The following is a 21,989-nucleotide window of genomic DNA, read 5'->3' as shown; positions in this document are numbered from 1 at the left end:
CTTGGCTAGTTGCTATAACCACCTCATAAAGCCACCTCGTTCGCTGCGCTCACGTCGGTGGCTTTATTCGGTGGTTATAGCAACTGCCAAGGCTTTATCACACCATATTCACCTCGAGGCGGGACATTAACCCTTAATTGTTATTTTTAATGCCACATTTTAAGTTGGTTGGACCATGGATGCTGAAGGAATTTTGTAGCCAAATGTAGCCATTGATGCTGGGAGACATGGGGCACTTGATATAACATGGGCAACAACATAGTATGCATGCCCAATCCTTGAAAAATAAATGTGAATAAAATAAAATAAAATAAAATAGTATGCATGCAAGTGTTGGGTCATAGTAATGATGTTGTTTGCCCTGACTGTGATGCTCATAGTACACAGATATTCCAGCATGCAATTGTAATCTGTGAAGAGGTCTTTGACACCCAAGGTTGATACTTAACCATTGTTCTAATGTGTACACACAAATGCCCAGAAACCATTTATATAATAGGCTTGTGATATTGCTTTTTATTTGTTTTTGTTAGGATGGCAGATTGATAGGACAAGGCAAGGACAGTATAGTGGATCTACCCAACCTGAACTACATGGTCCAGAATGGTGTCAACTTCAAAAACACGTACACCAACTCACCTATATGCTGTCCTTCCAGATCAGGTCAGGAAAAGTGTTCATGAAGTGGGGCTAGCTTTATAGTATGGGGCTTGGGAGTTACTTTTGCATTTGGGTCTACATAAATGTGGGGATGGTCCTGGACATAGGAGATAAGAACTTTACAGTAGGAAATCCACAAAAAACTTCTTTTGATACAGAATTTGAATCCTGGAATTTGAATTGAAGATTGAACTTCTGAATGCCTGTTTGTTCCCTGTTGTATTGCCACTTCTGAGGACCATGTGACTTGGTGCCAAATGTTGCCAATTGAGATGCATCCTGAAATTTGTTTGTGCCTTTGATAGCATTATGGAGCGGTCTCCACACTCATGTGACACAGTCATGGAACAACTACAAGGGGCTACCTAGAAACTACCCCACCTGGCAGGTCAGACTGGAACAGCAGGGATACCACACTCAGGTGTATGGTAAAACCGATTATGTCTCAGGCCACCATACAGAAAGGTAAGAATTGTTTTATCAAGGGTCTGCAACTTTCATTGTTATCATGCTATATTTTCCCAATGTATCTGGACTTAGCAACAATTTCAGCCAGGAAAAAATGCAGACAGTGTTATAAATCAGTTGGCATTTTTTGCTTGAGAGAAAAAGATCCTAAAAATCTGTTCTTGTGTTGTACAGCAATCGAGTTGAAGCATGGACAAGGAATGTGAACTTTACCCTGGCACAAGAGGGTAGGCCCACACCAGTGCTTGTGGGTAAGTTCTCTCTCCATCCTTTTTAAGCTACAGGTTGCTACTTCTTTTTTCACCTGTTAATACAGAGCCAGAGGAACGATTGGCATTTGGATACATGTGTAAAAAGTGAGAGCTTTGATTGGCTCCCAGTCACATAGTCATGGTAACAAGGATGGAATAGATTGCAGGCTAGAGTCTGTGACAACTTCTCATCAAAGTTGATGTTAACTTTTTTGGTGAAATCAAGTCTGTCCTACTCTCTGCATGTTAACCTCATTTTTTCTGTTCAATCAGGTGACTCTTCAACAGTGAGAATCCAGGTAAAAGACTGGGTTAGCACAGACTTGGCATCAAAATGGCTGCTCCATGATGCACCCAAACAGCAGAAACCATGGCTGTTGTACCTCGGTCTGAACCTCCCCCACCCTTACCCAACCCCATCCATGGGAAAAAACTTTGGCGGCTCAACCTTCATGACTTCACCCTATTGGCTGGAGAAGGTCAACAGTTCAAAGGTCACCATTCCTAAATGGCTGCCATTGTCCCAGATGCACCCTGTTGACTACTATTCCTCAGCGACCAAGAACTGCACCAGTGACTTCACAAGGGACGACATCATGAAGATTAGGGAGTACTATTACGGGATGTGTGCTGAAACAGATGCAATGCTGGGTAAGTCAATTTCCCTTTTTTCTTTAAAGTGCTTTGGAGACTACACAGTCAGTACCATGGAGAGAACCATTCTTTAGTGTTTTAGACTACACATTCAGCACCAAGGAGAGGACCATTCTTTATAAGGTTCTACAGACTATACATTCAGCATCAAGGAACCATTCATTTTTGTGTTTCAGACTACACATTCAGCACCAAGGAGAGGACCATTCTTTATAAGGTTCTACAGACTACACATTCAGCATCAAGGAACCATTCATTTTTGTGTTTCAGACTACACATTCAGCACCAAGGAGAGGACCATTCTTTATAAGGTTCTACAGACTATACATTCAGCATCAAGGAACCATTCATTTTTGTGTTTCAGACTACACATACACACCAAGGAAAGAACCATTCTTTAGTGTTCTACAGATTACACATTCAGCACCAAGGTCAAGGAGAGGACCATTCTTTATAGGGTTCTACAGACTATAAATATACCTATGCATGCACCAACTGCTAATTAGTAAAAACCAGCAATAGCAGAGGTGTTTTCAGTTAATCATGTCCTTGAGATGTGAACCACTTAATGTTTTACTTCTGTACCAAATCAGCATCTTCTTTCAAATTGCAGGGCAAGTGTTGGATGCCCTGAAAACATCAGGACAAGCCGACTCTACCTACGTGTTCTTCACCTCTGACCACGGGGAACTCGCCATGGAGCATCGTCAGTTCTACAAGATGTCCATGTACGAGGCCAGTGCTCACGTCCCCATGGTCCTCACAGGTCCAGACGTGCCGGCTGGGAAGGTGGTGGACGACCTCACATCGCTTGTTGATGTGTTTCCCACATTTATGGGTATGTGCTGTCTGTGATTGTATGTGTATATTGTATATATAACCCCTTTTATATATTGTGTATACAACAGAGCAATTGTTTATCATGTTTAAAATGTGGGTTCATGTTACTGTACATGATATACATATAATTATATAAGAGTCAAGCTATAACAAATTTGACATGATGCATCACTTCTTTATAGCAGCTTAGGTTAGAAGACATAGGATACAGATGTCCTAAGGTTGTGTCCTTAGGAAAGAAACTTAACTTTTTTTTTCACTTCATCCATGTGTATATGGAAAGTAGACCTTTTCCTTTTTATGGTTTTGCACTGTGGCATGTTCTCCAGATATAGCTAATGCTTCCAAGCCCCCTGGACTCAACGGTACAAGTCTCCTGCCCCTGCTGAAGGACAACACTGACAGACCTGACTGGGTGCTGAGTCAGTACCATGGCTGTAATGTGAACATGTCCACTTACATGCTGAGGACAGGCAGTCTGAAGTATGTAGCATTTGGTGATGGACCACATCAAGTGTCTCCACAGTTATTTGGTGAGCACTTTTTTAAGACCATACTACTCCAAAGTACAATGTTTTCTGTTCCGGTATAGGGTACAGGTACAGTTCAATTATTTTGCAATGTTAGAAAAGTGAGAAGTGTATGTTAATTGAATAATATTACTATTCTTTTGATACAATAATGTATAAGATGTAATATTTTGCATCATGAAGTCTAATAGGTACTATGGACTTTTGTAGCAGCTGGTATAGTTTGAAACATTTCCTTTTTTTGGTGCAGATTTGGAGGAGGATCCAGATGAACTCCATAATCTTGCCGAAGACAGGCCAGATCTGGTCTCACAACTGGACAAAAAACTGCAGGAGCTGGTAGATTATCCAACTGTCACCAGGGAAGTGCAGAAATACAACAGGGAGTCCTTTACCGCGTGGAAAGCGAAGCTTGGTTCACGGTACAAAGAAGAGATCGCAAACCTGAGGTGGTGGAAGGACTGGCAGAAAGACCCGCAAGGAAATGAAGAAAACGTTGAAGAGTGGTTAAACCAGCTACTTAGCTAGAAAGCTTCTTGTAATGGCTTAGTGGGTAGAGTGCTGACTTGCCATGGGGTCATAACATTAATAATGTGCCTGGACTGAGTTCAATGGTTTTATACAATATGCAGTAATAGATCTATTCAAATGTCTTCATTTACTTGTTATGCATGTAAATATTCTGAGAATGACATTGGCTACAGTGTAATATAATAAACTGATTAACATCCAATGCCAGTCCCGTGTGTGTGTGTGTGTGGGTCTACCGAAGCACCTTTCCGACATGTTGGAAGCTGTACAACATCGCTGTCTGAGGATCATCGGAATTCCTAAGGACGCTCTGCCTTCGCTGTCCAGTAGGCGTGACACAGCCACACTGAGAACATTACAGAACATTCTTCAGGACAGCAGTTTTCCCCTGAATGAGTCAATATGTTGTCAAATATTGGCTCAATTCATGTTCTGAAGTTTTAACATGTCATGCCAATATGAATAAAGCTGAATTTGAATGCCTTTGTGCTTTATCATCACTAAAGGAGTATAGTGCAGGCAAAATACATTTCATCATGATAACATTGGGATAAGCAGCCAACTTACCTGAGATTAATTGTTGTCATTACAATAAATATCCTATTATTCTAAGCAGGATGCATACTGGATGGATGGAGTGTTTGTACTTGTTTTTAAAACATAGAACCTGTTTACATTCTAAAACAGCCTCTAGGCATGAAGTTCTGCCATTTTCCCTTCAATGCATGTGGCAATGGATTAATGCACTTTACCCATGGTTTTCTAAAGTCTTTAAATCTTGATCAAAAACATCCATTGGCACTCTGTTATTGTTTTGTAGAATTGACATCTGTGGTGACCATTGAAGACCACTGACGCGGATTGTATTTACAGTTGGTCATGACGTTGTGTGCGGTCTCTTTGTGTTTTCTGAGGAGGAAACTGTGCTTGGTGTCAAAGTCACACATGTTACACTTGTAGGGCCGCAGGTTGGAGTGTCTCCTCACATGTTTACGCAGTCCAGCACTGTCAGCAGAGGCATAGTTACACATCGTGCACTTAAATGGCTTCTCTCCTGTAAAGAAACCATTGAAAAATAATCAACAGCCTGATAGCCAACAACATAATTTTTTTTATTATGATGACTATTATCTCAACGTATACATACCTTCAAGACAAGAGGGTGAAGTGCAGCTTACCATTGGGAAACCACACCTGAATGTTTACCTGAACTCACCTGTATGTTTTCTCCTATGTACTCTAAGTTGTGACGTGCTGGCTGACGCATAGTTGCAGCCTTCAAACTCACACCTATACGGCTTTTCATCTGTAAGATAAAAAAGGACCAAAGGAATATAAACCGAATAAACTTGTAGATGGAACTTTATATTTGCATGAAATCACTGACTTAGAATACATACATTACAAAGTACATGTAAAAAGTGATCACAAACCAGATTACCCTACTGAATTAATATTCTACTGGCCGTGACAGGAAAGACAGACAATATGATTGAGCAGCATACTACGAGTATACTACTTTATTGCACCAAGAAAAATCCCCTTTTTGAAACATGCAATGAACAGTGGACTATATATATAGGTTAATGTGCTGTCTTACAGACTGTGATTTGAGATTATCCTGAGAGAAGTATGTGGAAAAGGAGAACACTAACTTGTGTGATAGGCCCGCCTGTGTGTCAAAAGAGAAGAATAGTATCCACTCTCAAATGGACACTGGTCACACTTGTACACCTTGAGGCCGTGGTGCTGTGCCTGGATGTGGTGCACCAGGCTCTGGTTCTGTTGGAACGTGTCTCCACAGATGTGGCACATGGCACTCTTGATCCCGGCGTGACGAAGCTCGTGACGCTTCAGCTCACACTTGCGGGCAAACGCCTTGTTGCAGTGTCCACATACAAACGGCTTTTTTCCTGTGTAGATGTATGGGGACAAAAGATCAGTTTTGTTGCGGTCTGTCAACATTTTGCAACACCTTTTATTCATAAACAAAGCAATGAAAGGCAATAACAACATGTAAATGGAAAGTTTTGAACATCTATCTGTGTTGGTAGAATCAAATTATGAAGCAGGATTGTACAATTGTGCCAGAATTATAGTTTAAACCTACTATAGTCTAGATGAAAAGTTATTTCATATCAAACATGTCTTACAAAAGAAGTCATACATTAAGTATGGTACATGTACATATTTGTATTCCTTATGTCTTACCTATGTGTTTGATTTGATGTCTGAGGAGGCCATCTTTGTCAGGAGTGACGTAGTCACAATGTTCACATTTCATCATGCCTTCTCCTGTCAAAAAATACATGTATCGCAACAATTTATAAATCCAGAGTGCAGACTTAATCAAGTAATTAATTAGCTTCACTGAATATTCAAATTCTGTTCAGAGCTTTAATTCATATGAACCTTGAGCCTTAGCTAAGATTAAGAAGTAAACCTTCACCCGTGTGACGTCTCTCATGTAGAACCAGGCTGTTCTGCCAGCGTGTAGTAAAGTCACAGTACCTGTACAATGTATAAAGATAATGGCATTACTTGGTCACACATCACGTTAACATTTTAAAAAATTGTTTTCATGAATGCACATGGGCATGAATCTGTGAAAACTGTACTCTAAAAAATTCAGCAAGATGAAAACAATGACTAGGATATAAACTTACATCTGATATACCTAAAAATTATGTGTATGAATATATTCACTCCATAAACCTTTGTGTACCAAGGTACATGTACAAACTTTTTCCAACTTAGTAGTTATGTTGATATTTTTTTCAGCCCTTTTTTTTAAATCCAAGAACCAGGCCAGAAAAATGAAATTATGTTGTTTAAACTTAAAGAGACAGTAGAATATACATTTTGTACCTGCATTTATGTATTCTTTGGTGAATCAGCTGATGTCGTTGTAGGTTTCTGGGACTTTTTGCAATGAAGGTACAACTGTAGCACTTGTACTCCACTTTTCCATGGGTCTCAAGAATGTGGGACTCAAGTTGGTCCTTTCTCTGGCTCGAGTGATTGCATAGATGACAATTCAAGAGAACTTTCTTGGTCTTGTTTTGCTTTCTGTTTGCTGCAATGCATTGGTCCTTATTACAATCACTGCTTAGTTCAGTCTTCTGCATTTTCCTGTCTTGTGAGGTGGGAACAATCTACTAGATCCTCTTGCTTCTTGGCATTCTTCCCTTCTCTGACATGATTTGGATATTTGTTTATCATATCCTTCACAGTTAATACATTGTTGGCCAATGGCATCTTGGTTTTCATGGTAAGAAGTTTGTTCTTTAAATCCCACCCATGTCATACCTTGTTGGGTACCAGTTTCTTTTTTATCGTTCTCACAAACTGAAGTTGTGTCAATGGTCACTTTGCTATTATATTGTCCTACATCTTGCTTAGGGCTCTTTCTTAAGTGCCCCTTTCCTGATGTATCTGTCAACAATAAGCTCATCATCTGCTGAAACTGCTGTCCATCCCAATCACCCATCTTCTCATCCCTCGTACCAACTGTCTTCTCACAAGTACCTCCCTCCCCCTTGTCTTCTTTGCTATCATTGTTTGGCAGATTGCATTCCCTATATGCATAGCCAGTGTGCTCAGTAGGAGTGGGTGATGCACATGGACCAGGTTTAATTCCATCCCTCTCTGTTTCGCACCACATCTGTAGATGTTCCACAAATGTTTCCACACTGCCAGCCTTGAAAGAGCACCTGGAGCAGGTGATGTTGATGACAGGTGTTTTCAGGTGTCTGTACTGGTGCACGGCACACAGCAAGTCAGTCAGGGTCTGTAGAATGTCTGAACAAAGGCTGCAGTGGTGAGACAAGGTATCACTCAGGAGTTCCTCCTTCACGTGATCCACTAACCACTGTCTGTGCACCGGCGTGTCACAGTGAGAACACGCTACGCTCTCAGTGTCCTCCATTCTGACTGAATAATATTAGGGGATTCTTGACTTTCGAGATGTGGTTATGTTCTAAAGGATAGCCTCTAGTCAACCCTACAGGAAATACACAACAGCACTGTTAGATCACATGTGGCATGACGGTTAGGGTTGCAGGTCCCAATGTAGCTTGTGAGAAAATTGATGTTAAGTGCAACATCAATTTTCTCACTTGACTAAGATGAAAAATGCACCTGGCTTTGGTTACCCAAGGACAGTTGTGTGCGACATTTTGGGGAGAGCCACATCTCAAAACGATTCTACCACAATATCAGTAAGAGAATGAGTCCTTCCGTGAATGAATGGATCAAACCTGTCAGTGATTTTTTATGACCTAATTAGTTCAGTTTGTATACGTACTGTACCACACCCCCTTACTAGTAAAACGTAAATAGACCTCCCCTCAAGCATAGCTATATATACAACGAAAAAATAAATCAGAAAGCTTTCTTTCATTACGTATCATTATCCTCATGCCAGAAAAATACATGCATCTTCCTACCATCTGCAGTTGTCGGCTAATACTGTCAATTGACGTATTCTTATCGATCAAAATATTATTTTTCTCATCCGTCCACCATGTTGATTCTGATGAATGCTGGGAAAGATGGGTTATTCCATTGTAGTTGAGGTAAGATTATTAATGCCGAGGTCGGGATTTTTTTGGCGACGACTCAGGAGCAGAGCCCTTTTTATCGCAGCAAATTGTTCAAGATATATTACTGAACTAACAAAAATCTGGAGAAACTGAAAGAAAAATTATTCATTACCCTTTAAAATGAGTTGACTAGACACAAAACAGGTGCCAAAATTCCCTTGCCAACACAGTAGTTACACGATTACATCAATTCATACAGAATATCTCAGGTGATAGTGTTGAGCATAATATAAATTATGCTCTATTTAATGGATGAAAACTGTGAAAATTCCAAATCAATATAAAATGGTCTGGCTCAGCCAGAAGTCTTACTAGTAGTATATCTATATGTACAATAATAACAATCTTGCAAACAAAATTGCTCTAAATTTACAACCAACAAAGATTGTCATATGTTGTAAAACAGATATGTTAAAGATTGAAGTTAAAACTGCTGAATAGTCTCTTAATTCTGACTAACCACACAATTTCTAAGGTGTCAGCATACAGCGGAATACATACTTGTTCACGTGTTTTGGAATGCATTTGTTACTCCGTGAAGGAGGTCAGGACCTCCGGACGGAGTGTTGTAATCGGCTGATTTTTCATGTTCGCAGTCAAAACGCTGGGTTCTCTTCGTGTAATCGGCACGCAATTTTATACGCCGTCTGCGGGCATGCCCGTGTTGATGCACGAATGTGTATTTTTGCCGTTGCTGCTTTCGCGGTCAATGTAATATCGCAGACGCACCCCTACAATTACGAGGCGAATTGGAACGGTCCAGAAAAACGCGTTGTTTGGAATAGCGGGGGGGGAGGTAAAAGTTCATGCAGATACGGGGTGGTTTTTATAAGTGGTTCCAGATGTTTTTGCCCATGGTTAAGAGATGCCAAGTTTTTTGGAAGATGTTCGCAGCCAAAACGCATTCTGCCGTACGTCGCATATCTGTGTAATTTCGCATGTGGTGTTGCATTATGTCCGGGATGATGCACGTCTTTTTATTTTTACCGTAGCTGTTTTGATATTGGAGTAAATGGTTATTTTCGAAACATCCCTACTTTTACAATCCTGTGGAATAGACCGTAGGTTTAGGCAGTTGTCTGGTAGCAGAGGTACTGTAAGCAGATATCCTGGTTATCTGGCCGGCGGTAGTAACACTCGCGGTGCTTACCGCCACTGTTGCTGGAATTTGGCTTGTTCCAGGCGCGCTTAATTAGGTACAGGCACCGTAAGACGGTGGGGCTGTCTTTGTTACTAGACACGACCATGATAGTCCGATCTTTATGTGAATGCAATGATTGTGTGTGTGTAATTAAAATGAAGTTAGAACTTGAAGCACAGTATCTTTACACGCCCTGGGAGCAGTAATGGATTTAGCTCTTTGTATGTTTTATGCTTGTGACGCGCCCTCATTGTATTAACCGTTGCCTAATTATAATGTCTGCACAGTAGGTCTGGCGTTGACGCTTGGGATTTTGTTGAAATATATAAAACTTCACGGAGAATTGTCGCCTATGGCTTCTTGTTTGTTTTCAACATACATGAGTAAACAGGACATCCTCTTCAGTCCTAAACAATTATTGACCTACACAAAACACTGATGTCAGAGATGAAACCATGGTGAGAGATGATTTTTGTGTAGACATGGTAGAAGGCACTTCTTGTGTCAATTTGTAATTGACTCGAAAATTCCAAAATCACATAGGCCTCAAAAGTTTATCCACATAGATGATGCATCCTTAACATAATACATTTGTTAACCCATACCAATTTATATGATAAAAAATTCCCATCCAGCAAAACATAATATACTGTTACACATTTCTTGCTTCTTAGTTCTTCTCCACAAAGATATAACTTACTAGTAAACCGTGTAAGACATTCTTTCTGCTTACATGTAACGTTACTTAGAATGTTAATGGTCCTGTGCTAATAATTTTACATGTGAACAGATTATATCAACACCTGAAAGATGCACTAAATCTGGTATGTAATTCAAATACAAAAGCATTTAAATTTCACATACAAAAAAGATACGCATTTTTCAAAATGACAACATACCAATACTTGCTATCAGCATGACTGAAACTTAACAACAACTGATAAAATACATAGTGTACTAAATAGAAAACAAAACTTCTTTTAGACAGCTAGCTATTACAACATAAAAACAATATAGCAGCATAGTTTAGCCACATCTGTGACTTTGTAACCCATGTAATGGCAACAACTTTCCTAGTACTAGCCATCCTCTTTTGGCTCCAGTTACCCACTGTGATCACTTCTCTGCCAAACGGTCTGGCATCGTCCCCATTTAAACATTACATGTACATCATCAATTATTTTGAGTATCATAATTTAAGAAGCAGTGTAAATGGGATTACACTTCCAAATTCATGCTTGATCACCGTTACTATGCTGTAATAGAGAAGACTGTACAACCAATCAGGGTTCTTGTATCTATTTGATGCAATTATCGTAATGCCAAATGATTCTCCATTAACACCAGACAATGTGACATGGAAGCAATCAGAGGAGAGGCTGGAGCGAGAACAGGATGGGTACTGGGCTAGGCAACAACATCTCTCTCTAATAACACCACACATACATGTAATAAAGCAACACTAGAAAAAGGTGACAAATCTGCCATAATACATATATGTACAGCACCATTCAGTCTCACATCAGCCTATCTTGCACTGCAAAACATAAAAAGCACTGCCAAGAATACCATTCCAGTCAGTCAAAAAGCCATAGACATGGGTCAAGCATTTGCTTTTAAGAGCTTGCTGCCAATAGACGAGTTCAAATTTCTGCAGATTGTAAAAAAACTGCTTGCTGATCACATTAGGATGTACAAAATGTACTTTGAACATGATTGTCTGATAAGAATGCACTTTGCGCTTAACTATGCATATTCAAATGCAACCTACACATTCAAATGTTGACAGAAAAGGCACAGTTTTGTGATCTGTGGAAGCTTGAACTCGCCTATTGTCTGTGGGAATCTCTTAATAATATGTAACATGCACAGCTGCAAGATGGCACAACCATCAATAGAAGTCACCATAAATTATGTTCCCATCCAATGTGATTGAAATACAACTGGAATAGTGATCATAGCTTTGAACAGTTGCTATTGTCCTTAAAACTAAGATGTTACAAAGAATCAATCATACAGATTCATACTCTCTTTGCCATGCAGCATACTTGTCTTTGAGTGTGCGTGCAGAAGGCTTGGTGTGAGCCAGGGCCAGCTTCACGTCTGATGTAAGGATGGGGTCGATCTTCAACTCTGGCAGGTGGTCACCTGAAGATGAATAATTCAACAGAACATAACTGTCACAAGTGCCTGTATACAATATTTAGGTTAAACTTTACATATTTAGTTACAGAGAGACTGGTTTCCTGCAGCATAAGAAAGAGCCACACAGTGATGTTACAATAAAAGGATGCTCTTCTTGGCAGAGCAAAACTGTCAGGAGTTCCCAGGCTTCATCAGTCACCTGTCAAACTGTTTATTACAGTACATTTTCTACATAGGCTAAGAATGTTGGTTTGTCTAAATGCTAAGTGCCATCACATAAAGCACACCATGACACTTCATTACATCCTTAAAAAAAGTGAAAATGGTTCCAAGAGTACCTTGTCCGTGGTTCTCCAGCACATCAAAGACTTTTCTGACTTTCATCATGGCTGCTTCTTTACACACCAGCCTGATGTCAGCTCCTGAGTAACCTTCCATACACTGGGGGAAAAATACAATCATTAAAAAAATACATAACATCAACAACACTACAATCTAAGCAGATGAACAAAGTCATCTTTCATAACAATATCTTTCATTTACCAGATATTAATTATTTATAGTAGGTGCAAATCATAAGTCACAATCCAAACAGATACTTAATACGCAAACTAATACACAAAAAACACTTTATATCTGTTTAAAGCACCTCGCCTACCACACAACTAAAATGCTGTGTATGCTTGTACATAAACATGCAATGCAATTGTACACTCCAACAAGGTAGTCAGCACCTATATTCTTCATTAATGTAGAAAGTGTGTGAAAATGTTCTATTCTTACATCAGCTAAATGTTGGTAGTCGAGATCCGTGGTGATCTCCACTCCTGTGCCCTGGTTGATAGTTTTGGGCAGGTGAAACTGAACCATGGCGTGTCTGGCTTCCTTGGTGGGCAGATCTACAAGGATACGTTTCTCCAGTCTTCTCAACATAGCATGATCAAGCTCCCTAGAATATATGGGTAAAGGGCAATCTTAAAGACAAACATAACTGGTGACAAATGATGATAAATTGATACTTTAAAAAGTGCAGTGTCTTAGTGCCTGAAGTCACAAAATAAGAGGGCTCATGTACACATGGATAAGAAGTAAGTACATTCAATTTGATTTGAAGACATGAGTTTTGCTTATATTGGAACTTACATCGTAAATGCTGGCAAAATATTCAGTGTTTCTGTTATTATTTCAAATGTGGCCATAGTTGAAGGCAATATGTAGAAGAACAGTACCCACCAGGGTAAGTTAGAAGCGGCCAGTAGGAAGACCAGATCATCAGACTTGGCCAGTCCGTCCATCTGTACCAGCAGCTCTGTCTTCATCCTACGACTTCCCTCGTGCTCGTTCCTGAAACACACGGTATGGAACAATATTGTCATTAAAGTTGGCATCTGGATAAGCACTAAGTTACTACAGCTCTAAATGACTCTGGACCTCAGCTTCTTTTCCAAGGACATCCATATTCTGTATAGCAGAATTAAGGATAACCCATAGAGACAAGTGAGACATTACCAGCTGACTACAAATGTACAAATATATTGCCAATCCTCAGTGTCACTGATATGCAACTATCAATGAAAGTAAGCTCCAGATTCACTCAAAGGTAGTGACTTATTTGTCATCAATTCATTATTTTATACAATAGACAATTTTTTTGCAGACAACTGTATCTATAGGTGATTCTTTCAAAGAGCCTTGTTTCATGTCTGTCAAAGTCCTATATTTCTAGGAATTAGTCATTGCCAATACATGTACATTTGTACAAGAAAATGTGTTGTAAGACAGAAGGGTGTCCCAACTGCAAAAAGCACTTGTAGTCACTCAATTACTACATGTATCTGGAAATTAAAAACTATTTTGTATTTCTATTTGTCAATGGTGAATCTATGCACAGAATATCATTATAATATAATTACCCAGAGGGACCTGAACCTCTCTGTCCCATCACTGACTCCAGTTCATCCAGGAATATGGTAGATGGTGCATGGAACCTGGCCAGCTCAAACAATACCTGTGAAAAATCACACAACAATCATTCTTTCATGAAAAACTAAAACATGTAATTCAAATTACCAAATCAGGTTTAGCTGAACAACAGAGGTACTACATGTACCTGCGCAAACAAAATGACCATGAATACCGGATATTTCTCAATCTACAGAAATTGGCAAAATGTACACACTGACTAGATACAGCCACGCTGATCAGCTAGTTTCAGAAGTGAAAGATGAAAATGGTTTCATCCCTTACTCTAACTAGTTTCTCAGAGTCTCCTCTCCATTTGCTGACAATACTGGATGCTGAGATGTTGAAGAATGTTGTATTGCACTCTGTTGCTACAGCTTTGGCCAGCAACGTCTTGCCAGTACCTACAAGGAACAAAATACATGTACAGAGGGCATTTTCACAATTAAGCAAATAAATGGTTTAATTTTCCTAATATCAAGGAAAAGTATTTCAAAATGCATACAAGGAAATATTGTATCTAAGTATTAGAATGTGATATGGATGTAAATGAGGACTTACATGAGCTGTACAAGTGTCAGTAAAAGAAACAAACAAATTGATGGATTTTGCCATCATAATCTTTATCATAGAGAAATCAAATGCCAGCCAATATGATTGTTGAAGATTGAATATAGCTCACCTGGTGGTCCATATAATAATAATCCTTTCCAAGGGGACAGGATACCAGTGAACAGCTGTGGGTACTGTAAAACAACAGAGAGGATATTACTTGTAAAGCAATACATATAGTTATAAAGGGACGAAAATTTCAAAATTGAAACAGTTAGCTTACAAGAATGTGATAGAAAATAGACCATACCTTGATAGGATACACAACTGATTCTTTAACAAGTCTTTTAGCAGCATCCAGGCCAATGATGTCATCCCATCTCACATTAGGATTGTTAAGGTAAATGTCCTGCAAACATCACAGCCAAAATTAAACAAATGACAATCACAAACTTCTATAACATCTGAAATCCAAAACTATAGAAAATTATGTTCCGTATATATGGATAACGTTTAGCCCCAACATATGACTGTTCTATATGTATGGATAGTGTTCAGCACCAAGGACATGTCTGTTCCATATGGATTTATAGTGTTCAGCACCAAGGACAGATCTGTTCTGTATGGATGGATAGTATTCCGAACCAAGGACAGATCTGTTCTATATGGATGGATTATGTTCAGAACCAAGGACAGATCTGTTCTATATGTATGGAAGTGTTCAGTACCAAGGACAGATCTGTTTTGTATGGATGGATAGCATTCAGCACCAAGGAGAGGTATGTTCTGTATGGATGGATAGTGTATATAATTGATCTTCCTGTACTTACCCTACTGATAGTCTGTGCCAGTTCTCTCCATTCACTGTTGTATCCTACATAGCCACCTAATGGTTTCAACAGACGGTCCTGAAAAACAAATTGTTTCCATAAAGTTGAAAATTCATCATTTGAAGCATAGCCTGGTATGTTTACTCTGTGGCTCCTGGGGATGCCATTTTTTTCTCTTGCCTGCAATCTCTATCATTTTCTTAAAAAATGAAGAACCAGTAAATCAAATTGGTCTGACCCAAGGCAATGACTCATGTGAAACAACCATATGTAATAAATCACTGATGTTTAGCCAGACTTACTGAAGAAGCATCATAGCTGTTCATGTTGATCTCCCTGGAGGCCCCCTTGATAGCATCTTGAAGCATTGACCGCATGTCAATAACTTGTTTCTGTAAACAACAACAGGCATTAGAACTGCCTTCTCTTTTCTGCACTTTCAGTTAGTTTAGGAGCTTTATGATTTGATGCCTTTTTCTTAGTTCATGGCTAAGAGAAAATGATAAATCAGTTGTGAGAATGCTTAATTGTCTTCAATTCAAGTGCACATTGTATCCTTGTAGACTACTACATATTACGCAATATAATAGTATCCATGAAATCAACATACATATTTGCTTTACTCTTGGTGAGACTACAACAAATACCCACCCTGCCGTGTTCATGGTGAGGTTTCTCCTTGTCTGACCCTATGGTACCATTGGAGGTAGGAGCAGCAGACACAGTCAGACCAAGATCTGAGGAGTCTCCCACTGGAGCATCCTGCTGAAGCAATGCAAAACTGGTCAAGTTCATAAATAAATAATGACCAGGGACTTTTAAACAGATCCCATTGCCTGCTGGGAGAATCAGGCACAATGCAGTTGGCAAACATGGCACCAACATGGCAGTCTGCAGCTACCTAGCTTGTTTCATAATGATACAAAAAATATAAATGCTAAACTTATGCAGACCTGTTTGGAGTCTTTGGCGACACCCTTCTTGTTTGCAGCAGCCGGTGGTTTCCTGGTCCCAGAGCTGGGCTTGCTCCTTTTGGGTGAGGCCGTCTCTTTCTTCCCCGTGTCTTCTGTGTTATCCCTGTCCAAAGGTATTCTGGGAAGGGACACAGTGCTGCCTGATCTATTGGGGAGGGTTGAAACAAGATACACCACCACCGTTAGTCTATCTACCACCCACAACACACAGCTACAACACTGAACTCACCACCCAAAATTCTCATCATCTACACTGTTAATAACACAGGATATGAATCTTACAGTTGGAAAAGTGCAATATAAATACAATAAACAAGTTCACACTTCTGAAAATTACAAAAACTACTACTTGTTCACATGGGGGAGGTACATTACTTCTGCCAACATTCTAACATGTTTTAATAAATGCATTTTTACTCTACAATTTAGACTTACCTCCTTAACTTGCCTCCTCTACCTACTCTAGAATTTGCACTATCAGCTGAAAAAGAAAGGGAAATTGTTGATTTATTATTTTCACTGAGACTCAGTCTAAATATTTGGTTGCCCAGTTGCACAGTGCAACCATATTTTGTCTTGTGCAATTTAGTTTCAAACTCCATTCTTTCGCGGCTGAGTGAGGGTGTGGTGCCCTCAAAAACCTGTCTTTTGTGGCAGTAAATTACACAGATTAACAATACAAACTTGCAAAGGACTTTCCTCTTCATACATGTGTATAAAAGTTGTCAATCAAAGTTTGATTGCAAATGTTATCCTAGCAACAGACTGTATGGAAAACATTTATAAAAGGAAGAAGAGATGAAGGTCAAACAAAAGTTGGAGCAAAGAAAGATACTATAACAGTACATGCTTAATGAGTTACCAGCAACGCATGACAGGCATGACAGACTGAGCCAATGATATCCTATTTGCTATGACCAGGTTCATGAGTCGAGTACCAGGGCTGCTTATGTGAGTGGGTCACAAAAAAGTGCAGAAATTTGCCTGTCAACATGATTCCTGACAACGGCTGGGAAATGTTTTCCCTTTCTTTGGACGACCCACAAAATCAGTCATAGTGTCATCTTCTACAAGGCAGTAAACAAGCTTTCCATTTAATACAACAAAATGTGACATATGTTTGACCCACTGAGATATGATTGATGAACGTGAAATTTTTGAGATTACACTTAAGACTTACCACTTGAAGCAAGTTTCTTGGTGATCTTTGGATACTTCTGGAACTTGATGTAGAAGTACGACTCATATTCCTGTAATATAGTCTCCAGGTCTATGTTGTCACACACTTCAAACTTCCTCAGACTTAGGTTAGTTTCATGTTCCAGTGACTTGACTGATTCTAGATACCTGGAGAAAAAAAAATTTAATATCATTGTTAGATTGTTATCGGTATCACAAGTAGGTGGAGGTACAAAAAGAGCAACATTAATAAATGACAAGAATAATGTGTATGATGGATGGCATTTAGTTGGTATGACAATCAATAATTCAAATCTGCCTTGTTTACATTGGTAACAATTATATGTATAACATACATGTATAGCCGGCCCTGTCCCTACCTTCAGCCAATACAAGACAACAGAAAAAGCTTGAATAGAATATTTAATTTGAAAGGTTAATATGTATGTCACTTACCCTTCACTATTTAAATAATGCAATATGAGAAGAAGCAGGTTTCTTCTTCTGGACTCCACTCTCTGTTCATCCTGAAACAAGGTCAGATCTCTCATGAAAAGGGAGAATTACAGGCACAATATGTACATGTACAATACACCGAGATTCAAAGTGAATCCAGCTTGTATTTACCAAAATAATGCACATGTAGGTTAGTGCAGGTAACATTGGAGCTGTGAAGGTATTTCTAATTGTCTACCTGCAACCTGCTTTGATTAAAAACCAGTTGAAACACAAGGATCACCTGCAGCCTGTTCTGCAGCCCATAAAATTTTGGGTACACAAATTATACACTCAGTATTTACAGTCCTATCCATGCATATCAAAAGACCTGACAAAATCCCTGAATCTTTGTCAACTGCTTGTCACCTGCTTAATTGTTATGTACACCATGTACACTTTGCAAGGCAGCAACCTTGCATGCACATAATGTGTAAGAAATAGGCTCTATATCATTATACATGTATATCACTATGTTAGTATGTAACTACATTTACAATGGCTGCCATTTGTTTATGGCTATAGTAATTAGCTTAATTATCTCACACTAGTATCACCTGTTCTTTCAGCTGCTTTAGTCTATAAGCAGCTAACATGGTTGGCATTGTTAAACCCACTTCCAGCCAATGTCCACAGGTTTAAACATGTAAATCCGATTTCCTCTGCAAAAGGCCCTGCCTCCATTGCTCCATGGCGTGCGCGGGTCGACCAAGCATTCTTTACGTTATCATTCTCACTGCTTATTAGCAAACAACAGGTTCGCCGTCTTGGATCACGGAGCGTTTGTCCTGTGTGATTTAAAACGTCCTCGCCTAAACAAAGGTTGTTGCAAGAGTTAAGCTAATTATGATAAACACTCAGATCCCCATAGCAACCGAACACGTCTCAGCTGTGGCACCTACACGGCGTACATGTTGTAACTAAGGCACGCTGCGAGGAATTTGTGTCAAAATGGCTACAAGGCATAGAAAGGATACTGAAAATGTAGAATGATCAATACAGAACACAATAGCTGACCTCGAAAAATGACCACTTCTTGTTTTATATAAACAACTAGCAGAAATTGAGAAGGAATCATTTACATTTATGGACTCATGTCACTAAGTGTAAAACGAGCAGTTTAGCTACGATATCAATCTATTCAATACAATTTCATGTTTTCATGGATGCATATCTAAAAATAAAAAAAATAAACATAACACTGCCTTCAATTTCTGGAATATATGGATTGTCATGAAAGGTAACTCACTGCAAAGCAAAAGTGTTCTTTACTGATTTTTGAGAACTTACCAGCTGACTTTGACAATGATACAATAGTTTTATAACATTTAGCTTTGCCTAGTCTCCCAGGCCACCCATTCAAGTCCTAAGGTACTGGACTGAGTACAATGATTCCATTTCTGCAAAAATTGAATGTACATGTATGAAACAAAAAGTCCAATTTATCATGACTCATGAATATAAAAATCAGACTTTACTTGAATGAATAAAAGAATTGAATGTGTTTAACTTAATCCTATATTGCATATGACCAGGTTATGTCAATCATTATATTTACTAGTACTAGTAGCTTATACACTGTCTATTTATTCTATTCAAACCACTGACTTATAAAGTTATTACTTTTTACAATATAGAATATGGCAAATCAATGCTGTGTCATGTTAAAATATATAACAAGGTAGCAACACATTTACTGCAAAAAGAGCACAAGCTCTGGAACATTTTTTGCCCAAGAACAGTAAAAAGTCTCTACCAAACAGCCAAACAATAACCAGGAGGTACTTTGTGCTTCAGGCAAAGAATGGACACAATAGCAGCAGCCTTTCTGAACCAGGCCCTGCCTTCTAATGTTACATGGGGCAGTATTTAGACCCAGTGTAGGGTTACCCATTGGTTAGGCTACACTAGTATACCCAAACTGTACAGTGGTACTGATATATGTTGAGTATTCAGGGTTCAAAGTCAAAGTAGACACCTGCAACCTGCAAATTGAGGCTTGCAGTATTTGTAGTAAAATTTCTTTGCAACTAAAGCAATTTGAGCCCTTAATGTATACACTGTATATTGTACTAGTCCTCATCACAACTAGCTAGCATGATAAGCTGCTATGAGGAGAGCCTGTACATAAGTAAGGAATGGAAACACACCAACATTAGTACATGTCTTTCAGTTAATCCTTGCATATACATGTACATTGTATATAGAAATGTGCAAATGCAATGAAGACTCCTGATTTACATGGACACGGGCAAAATCTGTACTCATGAGTGGGCTCCAGGGCTCCAGCTAATTTCCTAATCCTAGTTTTTGGATTAAACGTACCCTAAAGTGACGTAAGGTACAGGCAACTGAAAATTCCATATCTACTTTTGAACATAATATTTCTGCCAAAGATGCAAGAGTTACAAGTAAGCACCTGTCTTACTCTCAGAGATGTATAGAATGACTTAATTCTTTTAAAAAGAGGTGTCTCCATTAAGAAAATATAAATTACATGTACATCAGGGCTAGAAATACCCACCTGCAACCTGCAATTAAGAAAAAATGTGATTGCATGTAAAAATAGAAGTGCTAGTAACTTGTATATGTTGCAACATTGCACATTACAAAATCTAGTGTGGGTATCATGAATATATATATAATGGAACTTTAGCTAAATAACAGTATACCAAATCTTGCATCACAAAATGCTGTGAATACACACAGCATACACACATGTACATGACATATTTGTATAAATACAAATTTTAAAGCAATTATGTGACAAAGACAGAGAATAACTGGGCAATACCAATGGAAGTCAATGTTATTAATGTTTTAGTTTATGAAGAAGTTTCAGTTGTTAAAAATTTAAAACAAAAGCTTAATGGCGTTTGCAACATCAATATGACAATGCAAAGTCTGGAGCAAAGCGGGTCTTGCAGATATTCTATATGGTAGACATTCAAATGCAACTCATTTCTCTGTTAGCAGGTGCCAGACTACTAGTATTTGATGCCAGGCTACAAGCTAGGTAACCAATAAACAACATTTTATCCTGCACACGGGGCATGACATCACTTATCCTGGGCTTTTGAGCAACAATAGGGGAAATTCCAAACACAATGATAGAAACTATTTGGTTCACATTTGTCTGTCATACATGTGCTTTTGAAATACATTCTTGACACAGAGTTTGAAAGTACAAAATATAACTTTGTGTATTTAGTCAACATTTATATGTCATCACTACGGGTCTCTTGCTTTTACCCCCTAAATCCTCTTATTGAAGTTATTCAAAGTTAGAAGCTTTCAAAACGCAACACTGAAAACCATTCTGACTCTGTTGTTATAACCTATTTTTCACTGTAAATAGACCAATTTTAGTGAATGCAGCTAACATGATCACTAATTATGTCAATGTTATGAGTAGAAGAGTCAGAATAAGAACATATGCACATGATTCGAAGCAAATTATTTGCATGAAAATCATTTTAAATTGTGACCAACCAAGTTACAAATTATGATGCAGTTTTGTTACGGAAAAGTCTAGCTTCTAGTTGTTGGTAAAGTTAATGATCATTAATTTCAAAGCTAAAATTTATAAATGCTACATACACATTACACATAAACAGTTAACGTTCCGTATGCAATAAAATTTAGCGGCAACATCTTTTTGAAAACTACTCTTGCACAACTGAAAAACAGCAATTATCATAGGTGACTAAACTGTATGTGCTGGTAGACACTGTTAAGTGAATAGTTTTCGCACTGATACATTTTGAACCCTTCTTATGACTTTTGCTCTTTGGCGTCAAAACCATGGCAACCATATTCAGTGCAGTGCCATGCCCCTCCCCTTTGGTAAGACAACAAACGGTTTTACTGATTTGAAAACATCCTTGCTTCGACAAATCAATTATCAACATTAGTTACTTGTTCCTTATGAACGATACTTACCGCCTCTCTGGCTTGATTGGCAGTTTTCAGCGCCTGATAGCTCAATTCCGTCATCTTTGTAGTGGGTTTTCAATTTTCGCTCTGCCAAAGCATTCCACTGACGACTGCAAATGACCTTTAACCTTATTCAAATTTTTCAACAAAAAGTATTGATGACCGAGAAAAACTGTAAATTTATATATACCATGTATGAAATTATTTATTTTAAATGCGTATTAGTTGGATTATATC

The 21,989-nt window shown here is 38.7% G+C and overlaps 3 protein-coding genes across 9 annotated transcripts in view; 1 reads left to right on the top strand and 2 right to left on the bottom strand.

Annotated features, from left to right (window-relative positions):
• Positions 1-4,674, top strand: part of LOC109469810 (arylsulfatase K-like) — a 6,916-nt gene extending 2,242 nt beyond the window's left edge. The window contains exons 2-8 of the mRNA XM_019768504.1: positions 534-663; positions 966-1,125; positions 1,303-1,379; positions 1,653-2,030; positions 2,647-2,871; positions 3,203-3,406; positions 3,654-4,674. Of these exons, the coding sequence (XP_019624063.1) occupies positions 534-663; positions 966-1,125; positions 1,303-1,379; positions 1,653-2,030; positions 2,647-2,871; positions 3,203-3,406; positions 3,654-3,931 (1,452 nt within the window). The 3' untranslated portion in view covers positions 3,932-4,674. The remainder of the gene's footprint in view (positions 1-533; positions 664-965; positions 1,126-1,302; positions 1,380-1,652; positions 2,031-2,646; positions 2,872-3,202; positions 3,407-3,653) is intronic.
• A 15-nt stretch (positions 4,675-4,689) lies between these two features.
• On the bottom strand, positions 4,690-8,477 carry LOC109469811 (zinc finger protein 84-like). Of its 4 annotated transcripts, none has more exons than XM_019768505.1 (7): positions 8,383-8,477; positions 6,803-7,937; positions 6,384-6,445; positions 6,146-6,229; positions 5,590-5,847; positions 5,151-5,240; positions 4,690-4,988 (listed from the first exon to the last, which is right to left on the bottom strand). In XM_019768505.1, the coding sequence occupies exons 2-7, from the start codon at positions 7,060-7,062 to the stop codon at positions 4,741-4,743; spliced, it is 1,002 nt and encodes a 333-aa protein (XP_019624064.1). In that variant the 5' UTR covers positions 7,063-7,937; positions 8,383-8,477; the 3' UTR covers positions 4,690-4,740. The 4 variants fall into 4 exon arrangements, with proteins under 4 accessions (XP_019624064.1, XP_019624065.1, XP_019624066.1 ...); XM_019768506.1 differs by having other exon boundaries at positions 6,803-7,867; positions 8,383-8,476; XM_019768507.1 differs by having other exon boundaries at positions 6,803-7,735; positions 8,383-8,462.
• A 1,568-nt stretch (positions 8,478-10,045) lies between these two features.
• Positions 10,046-21,869, bottom strand: LOC109469850 (katanin p60 ATPase-containing subunit A-like 2). Of its 4 annotated transcripts, none has more exons than XM_019768592.1 (16): positions 21,759-21,869; positions 17,778-17,848; positions 17,323-17,489; positions 16,578-16,623; positions 16,122-16,287; positions 15,820-15,933; positions 15,471-15,560; positions 15,169-15,246; positions 14,649-14,747; positions 14,469-14,532; positions 14,072-14,190; positions 13,738-13,832; positions 13,058-13,168; positions 12,608-12,773; positions 12,163-12,265; positions 10,046-11,827 (listed from the first exon to the last, which is right to left on the bottom strand). In XM_019768592.1, exons 1-16 carry the CDS (start codon positions 21,810-21,812, stop codon positions 11,691-11,693), a joined length of 1,680 nt encoding a protein of 559 aa, XP_019624151.1. In that variant the 5' UTR covers positions 21,813-21,869; the 3' UTR covers positions 10,046-11,690. The 4 variants fall into 4 exon arrangements, with proteins under 4 accessions (XP_019624151.1, XP_019624152.1, XP_019624154.1 ...); XM_019768593.1 differs by having other exon boundaries at positions 15,820-15,930; XM_019768595.1 differs by having other exon boundaries at positions 16,122-16,260.
• Between the last annotated feature and the right edge of the window lie 120 nt (positions 21,870-21,989).

This window comes from Branchiostoma belcheri, unplaced genomic scaffold (assembly GCF_001625305.1).
Source record: "Branchiostoma belcheri isolate BF01 breed outbred unplaced genomic scaffold, Haploidv18h27 scaffold21, whole genome shotgun sequence".
Taxonomy (NCBI): Eukaryota; Metazoa; Chordata; class Leptocardii; order Amphioxiformes; family Branchiostomatidae; genus Branchiostoma; species Branchiostoma belcheri.
Note: the sequence above shows the minus strand (reverse complement) of the source record. Positions and strands in the feature narration are given on the sequence as shown.

Bases quoted from the DNA above. Each gene is read 5' to 3' on its own strand.
- LOC109469811 (XM_019768505.1), bottom strand. From the start codon at position 7,062: ATGCAGAAGACTGAACTAAGCAGTGATTGTAATAAGGACCAATGCATT. The intron at 6,230-6,383 runs GTGAAGGTTTAC...ATTTTTTGACAG, and splicing joins ACATGAGAGACGTCACACGG to GAGAAGGCATGATGAAATGT. The intron at 4,989-5,150 runs GTGAGTTCAGGT...GTTTCTTTACAG, and splicing joins ACATAGGAGAAAACATACAG to GAGAGAAGCCATTTAAGTGC.
- LOC109469850 (XM_019768592.1), bottom strand. From the start codon at position 21,812: ATGACGGAATTGAGCTATCAGGCGCTGAAAACTGCCAATCAAGCCAGA. The intron at 15,934-16,121 runs GTCTGCATAAGT...GCATTGCTTCAG, and splicing joins TCGCCAAAGACTCCAAACAG to CAGGATGCTCCAGTGGGAGA. The intron at 14,191-14,468 runs GTGAGCTATATT...TGTTCCTTGTAG, and splicing joins ATTATTATATGGACCACCAG to GTACTGGCAAGACGTTGCTG.